At 48.7% G+C, this 15000-nt stretch overlaps 1 protein-coding gene across 1 annotated transcript in view; it reads right to left on the bottom strand.

Moving 5' to 3' along the window:
• Positions 1–7755: 7755 nt before the first annotated feature.
• Positions 7756–15000, bottom strand: part of kcnq1.2 (potassium voltage-gated channel, KQT-like subfamily, member 1.2) — a gene marked incomplete at its 5' end in the record, with an annotated part of 186345 nt that continues 179100 nt past the window's right edge. Inside the window, one exon of the mRNA XM_080002890.1 lies at positions 7756–7998. Coding sequence (XP_079859016.1) covers positions 7852–7998 — 147 coding nt within the window. The 3' untranslated portion in view covers positions 7756–7851. The remainder of the gene's footprint in view (positions 7999–15000) is intronic.

Raw genomic sequence — 15000 nt, 5'->3', positions numbered from 1 at the left:
CTCCACGCTGGAGGGTCAAAACGTGACCCGTACGCCCCTCCGTCCCCACCTTAAAAGCTTGAAACCTAAAAGCTTAAAAGCGAAAGGTTTTGCCTCGGGGCTCCGCTCAAGCCCACCAGGGAATCACTGCACTTTAGCTGCCATTTCACTTCATCCCGGCCAGCGCCGGGTGGGGTTTTTTAACGGCGAGCTGCACGTAAGACACGAACCCCGGGCCGCTCGGACAGATCTTTGGATCCGGAGCGGCCCGGGGCTGGTTTTTGCGCTATTGTTTTTGGCTGTTGAACTTCCCTCTGGTGGTGGGAAAGGGTGAGACGGGAGGTGAGACGGGGTGAGCTGCAGACATATGGCCAAGGAGAAAATCTCGTGAGGGCAAGAGGTTACGAGGGGTCAATCTAACCTCCTGACCTCAGGGTGATTTATCACCCACGCAGCCGAGGTCAAAGGTCATACTGTATCTGCGGCTGGTTTGAGAGGCGGCGGAGGAGAAGTGTTTGTGAGCGCCGGGACTAGGCAACATGGAGGACCCAACACGGTGCTCCCAGCATCCTGACTCCTGACTGATTTTGCATCACTGCTTCATACGTGTGCGGTTTGAATACTGCAGTGTCGTTTATATACTACAGAATGTGTACTGCAGGGCGTAGTTTAAATACTCTAGATTGGGGCACAGTTTGCACACCTGTCTCCCTCTCCGACGGTGGCCACGATGCCCTGGTGGCCACGATGCCCCGGTGGCCACGGCGCAGCGACGACGCCAGCCCAGGTGCGATGGCTGCGCCAAAACAGTGTTTTTATTTTGGATGTAGGTTACTTAATTTTACCCTCCCGCCACCCGCCCGTCGACGGTTTTCCGAGAGCAGAAAAATGGCTAGAGCCGGCCCTGGCTTAGTATTATTCTCTGACCAAGCAGCTTAATTATGTCACAAATTAAATGGCAAATTTCAGTTCATGTGGTGTTTATTTATTTATCACGTGCTCTAAAATATGAACTGAATGTTAAGGTTGGAACTGTTCATTTTCATAACAGAGGACCTGTTGAGAATGTGAATTATTTTCAGGAAACTAGGGCAGGGCAAGGCAGGGCAGGCGGCATTAACAACTGTCCTCAAGCCAACTGACGCCCCAGCTATTTGGGGACGACTCCTGACGGGGCGGGCCCCATCAGCTGCTGCCCATCGTGTTTGTCACAATCCCGCACACATACACGCAAACACCTGTTGACTCGTATCTGCTTTCATATGGTTCTGACGGCTCTGGGGTCCCTCCAGACAGGTGGCCCCCGCCCCTTCAAGCAGGCGTGGCCCCCTCGGCCCGGTGTCTACCACCCATTCACTCTCACCCTTGGCCGACCAGCTGAGCCCAGTTGGCTCACACAACAAGTGGAGCATTTCTCAGAGGAACCCAGTCCAGTGCTCCGCCGGCCACAATGTGTACAGTGTAAACAGTGTCGCGTCTTCTACAAAATGATTTTAAATAGAAGCGCTTTCCTTTAAATTGGAGAGTGCTGTTTAATAATGTTAAGGTTGAAAATATGAAAATAAAACATGGCACACAGTATTGAGTAGTAAGCGTCTATAATAAAATTTAATAATGCTCGATCGATGTTTTTCAATAACTAACACATTAGTGCCAAGAAAACATGGTGTGCAGTGTTTTTTTTTTTTTTTTTTTTTCCAAATTCCACTTCAGCCACACACAGCTTTCTCTCAGAAAGCCCAGTACCAAGTACCCATCCCGCCATACCCACCGCAACAGGATTTGTTGTCACTGTAATCCAGCTACCAGGGCAGAGAGTCAATCGAACCAACCAACCGCTTGACATCCTCTGACGCGTTCTGGGTCCGCGATTACAACTCCATCATGCCAGCAGGTCGCCCTCATGCTCCACCCCGGTATCTGGCCGCCTTTCAAATGCTCACACGGCATTTTTGGCGGACCAAGGGGGCGATGTCAAGCCGCAGCTGCAGACAGGCGGTGCAGGCTCCCATCCCTCTGCCGCTCAGCTGCTGCGGATCGTGCGAATCAACGGAGGGATTCCGCTGATTCGTCCGATCCCAAACCCAGGAAATAATATATGTTTTGTTGTCCCCGCGCTGAAGGATCGGCGTGCTTGCGTGACATGTTGGACCGGGCGAGTAATCCCGATACGCAAGTCGCCGGACACGACACGGCGGGAGCTCACTAAAGCGCTGAAGCACACGGACTATTTTCATATTGGCCTGCGAGCCCATGATTTAACATTTTGGCCCACGAGCCAGCCTTTGTTTGAAAAGACTGAGAATAAATACACGCCGATCGGGCGATGTTTCACCTCCGCCTGCCTCCTTTTCCTCATTCCCTGGCAGCTCATAAACCTACAGCGGTTTAAATCTTTGAGCCAACGAGTCTCATGAAGTGAGGTTGTCTCCTCCGATCATCTGATTGAAGGAACAATGGTCGCGACTCGGATGGATGAGGCAGAACTTGAACCTGTGCTGGCAGCGCCCGAGCCAGCAGGCCACCAGATCGCCATAACACTCAGCACTGGTTTGAGGGCAGTTTCAAACGCACACTCGTGTTGCCGGCTTTTTAAACATCACTGGGCCTTGAACCCTCAAGTCCTTAAACATCAAAGTCCTCATTCAAGGACTTATCTCTTTTCTCTTTGAGTCAAGTCTTGTGAAGTCTGGTCGTCTCTTCCGTTCACCTGATTAAAGGAACAGGACTTGAATGGAAAATTCAGGACTCGAACCTGCGATGACAGCATCAAACCATGGTGTCTGAACCCGTCACACCGCAGATGTGGTGTGACAGGGATGCAGCTTCTCTGAGATTATCTTCACTGGCTACTCTTGACATGAGGACTACTACTAAAGATAGACTGACCACCTCATACGACAGATGTGTTCAGTAAAGTCTGTAGATCAACATACACCAGACGGCGTACAAAGCATTTTCGGGGCAGGAGCGAACATCTGAAAAAGGGCACAAGTCTGTATGGTGGACATTGCATGTTGTTTGAGGAAAGGGGGATTCTATAGGGTACTTCATAACAATCATAAAACTTCCTCTAGTGTAGGGGCACGTCGACACAGTTCCTACTATCAATAATTAACTGAACCATTTATGCACATAGACAAATACATATACATTTGGATTTGTTGTCATTGCAATCCATCTACTGGTGCAGAGAGGAAGCCGAACCAGTCACCCGCTTGACAATTGCATACGTGTTCAAGGTCCGGGACGACAACATCCATCATGCCACCAGGTCACCTTCATGCTCCACACACTATCGGGGAGCTTTTAAACACACCCCCTCCCTTTCAAAAGCTCCCTCGCCATCGAACCCTGAACGCCCTAGCTTCCAGACGCGTATCTCTTTGAGCCAATCAGTCTTACGGAGCTTGGTCATCTCCCATCGCCTGATGAAAGAAACCTCCGTTCTGAAGAATCAGGAACTGAATCTGTGACGGCAGCACTGGAATGTAGCCTCTGAACCATCATGCCACCAGGTCTCCTTCATACTCGAGCCTGGACACCGGGGTCTTTTCTGGGGTCATCTGGCATCGGACCCTGAAGATCTCCTACATGGGGCTTAGCTCTTTGAACCACAGAGTCTTAATAAGCAAGGTTGTCTCCTCCGATCATCTGATTTAAGGAACAAAGGTGGCGACTTGGATGGAAAATCAGGATCTGAATTTGTGACGCCAGCACCGAAAGGCGGCGTCAAAACCCCGTCTTGCTGGGCCTCAGCTTCTCTGGGATGACGCCAACCTCCGCCTCCTGATGCCCCTTTGCTCGAAGAAAGGCGCTCTAGGTGCTCCTCGAAAACGGTGTAAAGTGCCCCTTCAATAGATAAAATGGTATAAAGTGCCCTCTAGAGTGCCCCTACGATAGAAGCTCTCAGATGTTATGCATGCCACTGAAGCGCAGTTATGCATATTTGTGATGTTTTGTGATGATTTTAGTGGTTAACAGCATAGTCTTCTTCTTCACAGATGGTGATGCACTGTGGGATTATTTCATCAAGTGTGCAATGGAAGAAAAAAGATAGGGAAGGACTGGTTTATATAAACAGCGTTCACGGAGCCAATTCACGAAACACTAATGTTCCTAAACACTTTTTGGGATTTTTTTTTTTTTTTTCAACCCTTTTCCCAAAATAGCAACAGCTCATTGTTGGCTGTGGTGGTAATTCCAACAAGCTGTTTTACAGAGCCTTTGGAGAAAGAAAAAAACAAAAAAAACAACAAGATAAAAATCGGCTTTACTGTCCAAGGAGATTCTGATGTGTAGGTTTTGAGTCAGCTTGAGGAAACAACATAAAGATGAATCCGTTTTGACTTGGATCTAATTTTACTGTTCATGTACAAACACCTCGTTTGACTCATAAAAGCATTATACCACGGCTCCACTTCCGTGCCACACGGCGCTTTGTTGTGGCAATCTAACCCAAATGGAGGGCGGAGCAACCCCAGAAGGGTTAGCAGCGCTTGATGACCTCGCAGGCCTCCCTCCGTGCAGATTCTAAGGAGACAGTGTTTGGCCGTCCGTGCCGCCGGACACTGTCTCTCTTATATGCTCTCGATTTAACCACTTCTTCAGATCCTCTTTTTAGGTCGCACTCCTGCGTACTTTTCGGATCAAACTGTCTTTTGAAGTGGCCTTGCGCTCTCTTTCTAGTCCCGAGATGAAAGGGGAGCGTGGGGCCTTGGTGCTGCATAGAGCGGCCTCTGTAGACGGAGCAGGCCTTTGGCTCCGTGTCTCTCTCACTCTCTCTCGCTCTCTCTCTCTCGCCCCCTCTCTCTCTCTCTCTCTCTCTCTCTCTCTCTCTCTCTCTCTCTCTCTCTCCCCGTCTGCCAAAATCCCCCAGCGGTGATAGAAACCAGAGGAGGACAGAAGGCAGCGGAGCACTGCGGCCCTCCGGCCCATGTCGTCTCTCTGGCTAATTGAAAATGGCTCTCCCCTCCTCTCTCTCTGTCCTCCTCCTCCCCCTCCCTTTCTTTCCTGCAGATCCATCCCGCCCCAGGGAACCCCTCGCCCCCGCCACACCCTCCACCTCCACTCTCGCCTCCCCTCCCTCTCTCTCTCTCTCTCTCTCTCAGCGCTGGACCGTGCTGATCTTGGGACATGCCCAGTATTTTTTGGCCTTTGAAGGCAAATATAATTGAGTGGTAATTTGATCCGTATTCTCTTTTTCCTTCTGCATGCCTCGCTCAATGGGTTATGGAATATTGAAGTTCAAAGTAGGCACGGTGGACGTGTTGTTTCTCTTCTCTCTCTCTCTCTCTCTCTCTCTCTCTCTCTCTCTCTCTCTCTCTCCCTCTCTCTCTGCTTCTCTTCCTCGGTGATTGCAGTGCGAAGGGGGAATTTGGCCAAATGAGAAGTTGAGGAGATTCTGCCGGGATGGAAAACACCGGCCTCGCGGTACCTTGACCCGGCTCGGGCTGAGGCTTCAACAAATGGACAGGGGGGTGGGGGGGAAGGAACTACAAGACAAGTTTCTCCCCAATCCAACTAAAGCAGATTATGGAATAGATAAGTTGGTAATTGAATCCATATTAAAGCCCTGGGACAAAGCAGACCAGAGTATAATGAAATGGAGATATTTTTATTTATTTTTTTTATTATCTACAGCAGAGCGACAGAGAAGAGGGTGTGCTTGAATATCATTTACAACCATTTCCACCCACTTCGGCAACAGCCCCTCTCTCTCTCTCTCTCTCTCTCTCTCTCTCTCTCTCTCTCTCTCTCCCTCTCTCTGCATTTCTCAACAAGTCGATTTTCAGCTGTGTTGCCTTGTTATTTTACGGTTGATCTCTCCACACAATAATAAATGCAGTACAATAAGGCAGAGTTACTGTTATGTACAACTTCTTATAAAACTGTACAGAGCGAATGGACGGACAACACGTGTCGAGTTCGATCCCAAAATGAGGGCTTCCTCAGACGTCAGCCGCTTTAAATCTGGGAGACATATCATGTAGCTAATCACACCACTGCAAAAATAAGAAAATATACTGTATCTAGTTTTGAGAGGGAGCCCCCTCCCTGTTTTGCCTGTTCTTTGAGTGTGTGTGTGTGTGTGTGTGTGTGTGTGTGTGTGTGTGTGTGTGTGTGTGCGCGTGTGCGTGTGTGTGCGTGCATGCGCGTGTGTGTGTCAGTTGCTTTAGGAATGTGCATACTATAATTATGTGAGGCCTTGCATTGCCAAACAGTTTGGTTATTGTTTTCTCTTTTCTACGTCCTACGTGCCTCAGCGTCCCCGCCGGACAGATACGACCTGAAGCCCCGAACAAAAAAGAAAGCATTGTCCGATTGTTTTTTTTCTTTTTTTTCTTTTATTTCTTCCTCTTTTTTCCTTTCAAATTTCAAACGTGGGCCTTTTTTTTTTTTTTTTCGAAAGCCGCTCATTCCTCCCTCGGTGGTTGTGGGATATTTCCATACCTTCACACAAAATTAACACGCCCGCTCCTCAAGGCGCAGCGCTTAAATTCTACACATTTTTCCAGTGTTTCTTTTCATTAGTCACTCGCAGCGAGTAATCTCCCCTTACCAGGAATTCAGCACTTAATTAGCTCAGGACAGAAAAAATAATCAGAGCTTTAATGGGGCAAATTTATTTCAAATTGCACACAGCAGTGTGAGCCCCCCCGAAGAGGGTAATAGAGGTGTTAAAGCACGGTCCGGCTGGTGGCGGCCGTGTTGGGGGTGGGGCTGAGGATCAATGTCCAAATTAAATCTTCCAGTGAAAATCTTGGCACCGGGAGCGGCTTGAACGGTGGGTCCGTGCCACAACCTCGTGCCGTATTTCTGTAACACGGCACTGCGGGCCTTGTCACAGCTGCCGGCGCTGGTTTTATGAGCCTTGCTGCGGCCGTAAATCAGGGCTGCGTTAGCTGCGGCGTGGGCCACATTTCTCCCTCCGTCCGTTTCTACAACTTTCTCCGGGTGTCGCCGGCGGAGGGCAGAGTCAACACGGTGACCCGCGTCACCCGATCGGTGCCAAACAAACAGCCCCCGCCGCCCGGAGAAGAGTTCGGCTGGACGGATCAGCGGCCTGTGGAAATAACCCCGTTGCGTACCGGGGCCCGCCGGACGGTGCCAAGAAAATCTGTAGGTTTTGAGGAATGCCGGCGACCACGGCCTCGACACTCGCCTACTTTGTGTCTTCGGAGAACCGGCGCTTTGATTGCATTACGGCTTCATTACCGGGTTAGTTAGTGCTGGAATAATATTTGGAGTGGAGGAATGCGGCTCTGTGGCGGGCTGTTCATAAATTGCCATCAACAGCCCGGTGCAATTATGAGGCTACTGTCATGAAGTAAATCAATGGGCTGTTGAATGGCCGTACGCTACCATATGGAGGCCGAGGCCCCAAAATGCTGGTCCAGGAGAGGGAAATACATTTAGATTAAAATCTATATGTCAGAGGGAAAAAGGCCCCAATACAAGCGCTCAACCCACATCGCCAGAGGCCTCCACGGGGAGGGGCGTTGGTCAGCTGGCAGCCCGCTTCGTGGTCTCAGTGCCTTCCAGTCTCAGAGCTTCTTGTCCCAGTTCAGCACCGCTACTGGTGGACATTTTTTAACATTTTAAACTGGTCCTCTTAAAGGTCTTCTTAGGGATCAAAGGGTGATTCAAGGGTTAGGGTTTGTAAGAGGAAGGGGAAAAAAAGGGGGATTATGGGAAACTTTGTCCCGGTGTTTGTCTTAGGCTCGTCCTTCAGCTGGGGTGGGAGGGGGTCGGGGGGCTGGGTGAGATCGGGGACTGTCCATATAATCACCCACCCAGCACCCTTCATGTGTCCCTCACTGATGACATCATCACGGTCCTGTCCGGTGACAGGATCCCTCGGTGGACGCATCAAGGTCCCTCGTCGATGCTGATGCCCATTCTCTTCTGGATGGTCACCCTGCGGATGGACGGCTTGGAAGTCAGCTCCGGTTTGGGCCGGAACTGCTCTGTGAGGATCTGCAGAACCGAGTCCATTTTCTGGTCCATTAGGTGAACCTGGATTCAACACACAGGAAAAAAACAGGCAAAGTCAATTTTGTATTCCAGATCAAAGTTGCCTCAGTGATTGGATCACCTTTTTAGGCCTTATTAAAGATGTTAGTTACCATTGTTGTTAACCGTTTATAGTGCAGCCTCACTGAATGTTGTACTTTTTAAAAACTGCTTAAATGCAGTCCAGTGGGGCAAACTTTTCAGCCTCAAAGAAATGCTAAAATCTCATTTTCGCAAACTCTTGTTTGCATTTATAGCAAGTTCACATTTTATGTAGAACTACTTTTTGCAATTGCTGGAGCACATGCAATGCTTCACGTTCGCTACAGGAGGCTGCCTTCACTTCCCTTCACTTCACTTCACTGTGGGGAAAACAATGAAGCAATGCAAGTCAAGTTCATTTACTGTATACAGAACATTTCCACAACAAGGCAATTCAATGTGCTTTACATAAAACATCAAAAGCATTCGGAAAAGAAACACGTTATGAAAGGACACAGAATGCATAAAGTTCAAAAAAATAGAATGCATAGAAGGACTAAAGTTCAAAAATAGAATACATAAAATGCATTAAGTTAAAAAATAGAATACATAAAATGCATTAAGTTCAAAAATAGAATACATTAGATGCATTAAGTTCAAAAATAGAATACATGAAATGCATAAAGTAAAAAAATAGAATACATAGAATGCATAAAGTTAAAAAATACAATACATAACATAAGCGCAACTTCCTGTTTCTAGTCTCTTACATTAGTGCAGATGTAGCCAAAAGACCTTGCGTAAGTGCAAAAGCTCAAAAAACAATAAAACCCTGAAAAAAGTTTTCGGTATAAAACATAAAGTCTATCTGTCTATATTATGGGCTTTTCAGTTGTAACAGATATAAATCGTGGGGAACAACATTTTAACATTGTTAAGGACGGGGTCGAAAAACGTCATATCCTTTTAGATAATGTGCTCCAATGCATCATAGAAAGCGTACAAACGGTTTGTTTTGGTTGTTTGGTTGCCAGATCCGTCACATCCAGTTCATATTTTTATTTCTTTCTTTTTTTTTGTTTGGTGTTGTTTGCCCCGGCTCTTTAATGAAGTCTCCATTCCAATGACAGGGCACCGGGGGCTTATAATGACAAGTTAGTCTGCGAGTCACATTCTACCTGCCAAAGCCACTCATTACAACCCTGCAGAGCCAGGCCATCCCTGAGTGGGAGGACAGAGACAACCCAGGACACACACACACACACACACACACACACACACACACACACACACACACACACACACACACACACACACACACACACACACACACACACACACACACACACACACACACACACACACACACACACACACACACACACACACACACACACAGTCAGGCCCCTGTTGTTGACTGTTGTCTCCCGACTGTAAACACAGGTGTGTCACCGCGTCGAGGCATCGCTGACTGGGTGCCGCCACAGTAACCACCACTGTGCACATGCAGATAAACACCCACGCCTTGTTGTGGAGACACACACCGTCGCCTTGAGTCTGGTGGCACGCAACGACACACACGCACACACACACACACACGCACACGCAACACACATTGCACTCGCAGAATCACACATGAGGGGCTGCACATGCAAATGTGCACGGATGCACGGGCATTTACGTCACGCACACAGATGTTCACACTCTTTCTTTGTCTTCGCCTCAAACACACAGACCTCTCTCTCTCTGGCTCTCGCTCTCTCACACACACACACCCACACACACACACACGCACACACGCACTCAGAATTTGGTAATAGCTTCAAAGGAATTGTCTACCTCTCCACCTCCCTGGCCTTGGCTTTACCTCTGTACTTATCTAGTTATCCTTTCAGAAGTACTTACTCAGCACACGACACAGACACACACACACACGCACACACACAACAAAGCCTTCAGACAGCTCCAAGAAACCAAGGCAAAATGATAAAGATGGCGCTTTGTAAATCAAAGGCCAAACAGCGAAGGACATCAAAGGCCGTGGCGTCCCTGACGACGGGCCGACGCGGCTCGTTCAGGCTCCATCTTTACCAAAAAGCTGATAGCGAGCCCCTCCAGCCAGACAGTTAACATCAATGGCATTTTCATAGGGCTACAAAGTCGACCCCCCTCTTTTAAGAGTGTGTGTCTGATGGCCCGGACACTTTTACGGCAAACAGGGACGCTGCGCAGGTATTATTGTCGTATGAAGTATGAGCGCTAATGGGGGGCATAAATATGGAATAGCGGCGAATTTCACAGAGACGGATGAAACGCGCACACGACTGTAAATTCAGACACAACAAGAGGTTTCTGAATGTCTGGCAATCCCTGCATTCCAGACGAATAAAATGAAAAAAAAAAAGAAATAAAAAAAGATCAGGCAATATAGTTTGTAACAAGATGGAGGAATCTACACGGGGAAATAACCATTATAGTCTGCACTTTGGTTCCCCACGGAAGAAAGTACTATATCGCTTGACTATTTTTGTATTTTTTCTCGTTTTTGACTTGATGCAAGTTCAGATCCAGGGCTGGAAAAGACGATTCTGTAATATGCAAATAAACTCGAAAGACCCACCCAAAAAAACAAACACGCACGGAGGCCCGGCTTATCCCTGGTGGTGCAGGTACTGAAGATCTGGTGCAGCCTGCAGAGGAGGCAGAACGTCACTGCAACGTTCCGCTCAACAACAGTTTGTATTGTCCATGTATATATTTACATGCAAGGGTGAGACGATATGAATGGCTACCTGTTTATTTAACTTGTTTCGTAAACCGTTCCCCCCTGACATTAGATCGTGAAAGAGAAATATTGTTGACTTATCGGCGCACAGGCACAATGCGGCCTCGACACAGAGGCAGCATTGTCCAGCAGGTCTTGCCGTGGGCGGCGCCCAGAGGGGAAAGCGTCTTTAGCGGCTTTATGCGCCCTACAATGAGCCAAAACACGCCGTCGGCAACTGTCGGAGTCGGAAAAATACTCAAACGGGCATGGGGGTTAAAAGTGCAGGAGTCACAAGATCTTCGCCTGTCGAGCGAAAAAAAGCCAACAGAGTTGTTAGTAAGCAACGTTGAGGGTTCATTTTGCATTTAAGGCAATGTCCCTGGAGGAGTGGGAGTCAATAATGGAATACCTTCTGACATGCTTATCCATCTATCCGTTTGATCTTTGAAAAGGCTTTCGGATCCGGGACAAGCCCCAGGACGCCGCGGTCGGTGAAACCCCCCCGAGAAAGGCGCGAGTCACGAGACCAATGAAGGGTATTGACTCCTCAGCGGCTGCCGGGCTTCACTTCTGTGGCGCACTCATTATGAAAGCCATGACGAAACGGGGGGGGGGGCGGGACGACTCTTGCCGGGGCCCGGCTGATATTTCGACATCCCCTTGCGCCTTGCGCGGGGATCTTACCATGACCTAAATAGTTGTGCTAAGTCGGCACAGAACGCGTTGGATCCGGATGAAGCTTAAGGAATAATTGGCTATCATAAACATGTTGGGCAGTAATCTACAGACTTATCGACATTCTAGTCACAGCTTAGCATGGGTCAGGAATTCTGCCCACTGGGAGGAGAAAAAAAAAAACAATTAGACAAACATGTCACACGCGCGCACACACACACGCGCGCGCACACACACACACACACACACACAGGGCCTATTTATGGGCACACACTGTATGTATGTACTGTACGTTGAAGGGACAGTATGTGTGTAACCCACGGAGAGGGAGTGGGGGAGGATGCGTTGTGTAAATACACAATGAAAACACTATGAATGTGCCAGTGTGTCGCAAGAACAGATCTCAGAGTCCGTACTTCCAGGTCCTGATGTGTGGGAGGGAGGCCGTTTTTTCGGTGCGAGCGAGAGCAGCGGAGGACGGGCGCGAGCCTTTCACAAATTGTACTCGGCCGTGATCCCGGTGTGTTAAAACTGACTGTAAAAAAAAGGGATAATTAAAGTGAAGTCAAAGGGGTACCAGGGATTTAATACATGGACGGCGACAAGGCCTTGGAATGGACGTTTAAAGCTAGTATAAATAGGATGCAGTTTGAGTTTTTGAGCTGTTCCACTCTACTTGGGGGGGCCCTTTATGGACAAAGAGCCTTAAAGAAGACTGAGCCTCATTCTGGCTCCGTATCCCTGCTCTGAAAAATAAATAAAAACAAATAAAAAAATCAATATAAACTTCCCATATAGATATACTATGTCTGTAGTAGGATCCCCCCGCCCCACCAGAAGAAGAAATACAAAGCTTGAGAAGTTGCCGCAGCCTGTGAAATATTACTGCTTTAGGTCAGTGTAGGGACACTGGGGTATGTCGAGCATAAAATCTTCAAATATCGGTTGACTGACTCCATAGATATTCCTTTAAACCCGGAGTGCCATGCCCTCCACCCCCCCAAAAATAAAATAAAAATCAGAAGGACCAGGTCAGAGTGTCGTATGGAGACATGTGCTTGGGAGACAGGTGATATCCCAGCTGCCCCAGAACCAGCCCCCCCCACACACATACACACACGGGATTTCGCCAAGCCCTGCTGTTGAAGTCCAACCAATCAGAGAAATAACGTAAAATAACTTCCAAAAAAAAATTAAAAATAAATCCAAACATTTAATGCAAATGAATAAGAGTGGGGGGAAATTGTGTGAAATAGTTTTCGACTGAAACAATACGAATAAAACCAGAATTTCCCCTCCAACAAAAACCCCAACAAATAAAAAAAACACACACAAACACAGTCGAGACCTCAATCCAAAAGATTCTTTCCCTGTTTTGCTCCTTTAGCCTCTGTAACAATTGATCGAGACGGGAGGACATGAGGCGTGGGGTTCTGGTGGGGACGACCCGGAGCTGCTGTTCACACAGGAACACCCTTCCTGACCCCCCCCCAAACGGTCCCTCCGGGATGTCTAGTACACTTACACACACACACACACACACACACACACTCGCACACCAATGTACAGACACTTGTGTACACAAACAAACGGAGACACCCTCGCTTTGTGTCACTGAGTTTGTAACCAAGCGATAAACAAACAACATCACATCATTGTCAAAAAAAGTCAGTTTCCCCTGTTAATTGTGGCCTAGAGGGAGACAGGGTGTGTGTGTGTGTGTGTGTGTGTGTGTGTGTGTGTGTGTGTGTGTGTGTGTGTGTGTGTGTGTGTGATAAATGCACAGAGACAGATAAGGAGTCACCACACACGGGTCTGTGTGTGTGTGTGTGTGTGTGTGTGTGTGTGTGTGTGTGTGTGTGTGTGATAAATCCACAGAGACAGATAAAGAGTCACCACACACGGGGTCTGTGTGTGTGTGTGTGTGTGTGTGTGTGTGTGTGTGTGTGTGTGCGTGCGTGTGTGTGCGCGCGCGCGTGTGTGGGGGGTGTTGACTTCCGCCGATCCAACATGACATCAATGGCAAACAAACAAAAGCGCCGAGGGAGTCAACAACAGGGCGGTGGCATCAGGTAAAAGGTCGACGCCAGAACAGTCCATCACGCTCCCTGCTCCCTGGGACGAAGGCAGACAGCGGCTCCAACATGTTTGTGACAGCTATTGTTATAAATTAACCAAAAAAAAAGAAAGAAAAATAAATAGATTAGCGAGATAATACAATGTTGTACTTATCAGGTGGTTCTCCCACCCCCTGGTCTCCCAGGGGTCCTCCAGGGGGTTCCGGGGGCTCTCCAGCAAAATGTTTTTAAATATTAATTCATATTAAATGAATAGTTAAAAACGTCATAATTTAATCATTATTTAATCTACAAGACGTAAGCACCATTACAGAAGGCACGATAACGACTGTTTTGATCCTAGTTCCACTGATATCTCCCCCAATTTTAGGATGGAAGTTTGGACTAAATCATATCTAAGAAGAAAAACCTTCTCAAACTGGGCTTCCCTGAGACACCTATCAAACGGGGTCCGTGGCCCGACCGTCCTTGGGATGCAAAAGTGATGCAAAAATGCCTGGACTCATCATCACTTGCAGGTGTGAGAACCAACGAGGAGAACCGGTGAGAGAAATGACGTCCAATGCACGACGACTCCCACCGGAGCAGAGAGGCTCCCAGAAGGCCCGGGGGCCCGGCGGGGGGGGGGGGGGGCCGCCTCACATTGCCATCTGTTGGGGAGCGGAGCCTGCCCCCGGGACGCGCTTTGGCTCCTGCCGCTCACCAACGCGTTCCCTCCCTAATCTCTGCCCAAATCCTACCATCGCATTGGGCTCCGTGATAAATGGAGACAAGACATGCAACCCAGATACGAGATACTCTGCGGGGCCGACCTTGACGCGCACCGCACGCTAATTAGATGTTGTGCCGCGGCGGAGCTCGTTCACCAGAGAAAACAAAGCTGTGGTCGAGGCTGGAAGGAAGGGAGGATGAACGGGGAGATATCAGCTGGGAGAAAACCCCCGACTCTGCCTCGACGCGGCGAGGCGAGGAGCGCGCGGGAGCCCGCGCGCGCGGACACGCGCCCGCGCGCACACACACACACACACACACACACACACACACACGCACACGCACACGCACACACGCACACGCACGAATAGTTCAATAGAAATATTTCCCTCTCTCCCACTTTTTGTTTGTCTCTCGCTCGCCGCTCGCGGCCTCGTCCAAATGTTCGGGGAGCAGGGAGGAGAGAGGGGGGAAAGGGGAGCACGGCCAAGGGCTGAGGATGAGAGATGGAGGAGCGGCGCTGCCAAAAGGAAAGACTACCAGCCCCAGGAATGTCTTGGCAATTTGGCGTTCTGACCGAGCCGCTCCGATTCAACAAAACATGATTCACCGTCATTGAAATGCTCTCGGTTCCCAGTCAGGATGGAACGAGATAAAGAGCTGGTGAGCGATGAGACGAAAATAAATTAATTCCATTCCTCGTCCTCGAGTGTTATTTTGGACTTTGAGTCATTTTGCCGGCGACGCGGGAGTTTATGGTTTCACGATTCTCTTTTAACCTGTTTCTTACTC

The sequence above is a fragment of the Zeus faber genome (genome assembly GCF_960531495.2).
Source record: "Zeus faber genome assembly, chromosome: 6".
Taxonomy (NCBI): Eukaryota; Metazoa; Chordata; class Actinopteri; order Zeiformes; family Zeidae; genus Zeus; species Zeus faber.
The sequence above is the reverse complement of the archived record's forward strand: the minus strand, read 5'-3'. Positions and strand labels throughout refer to the sequence as shown.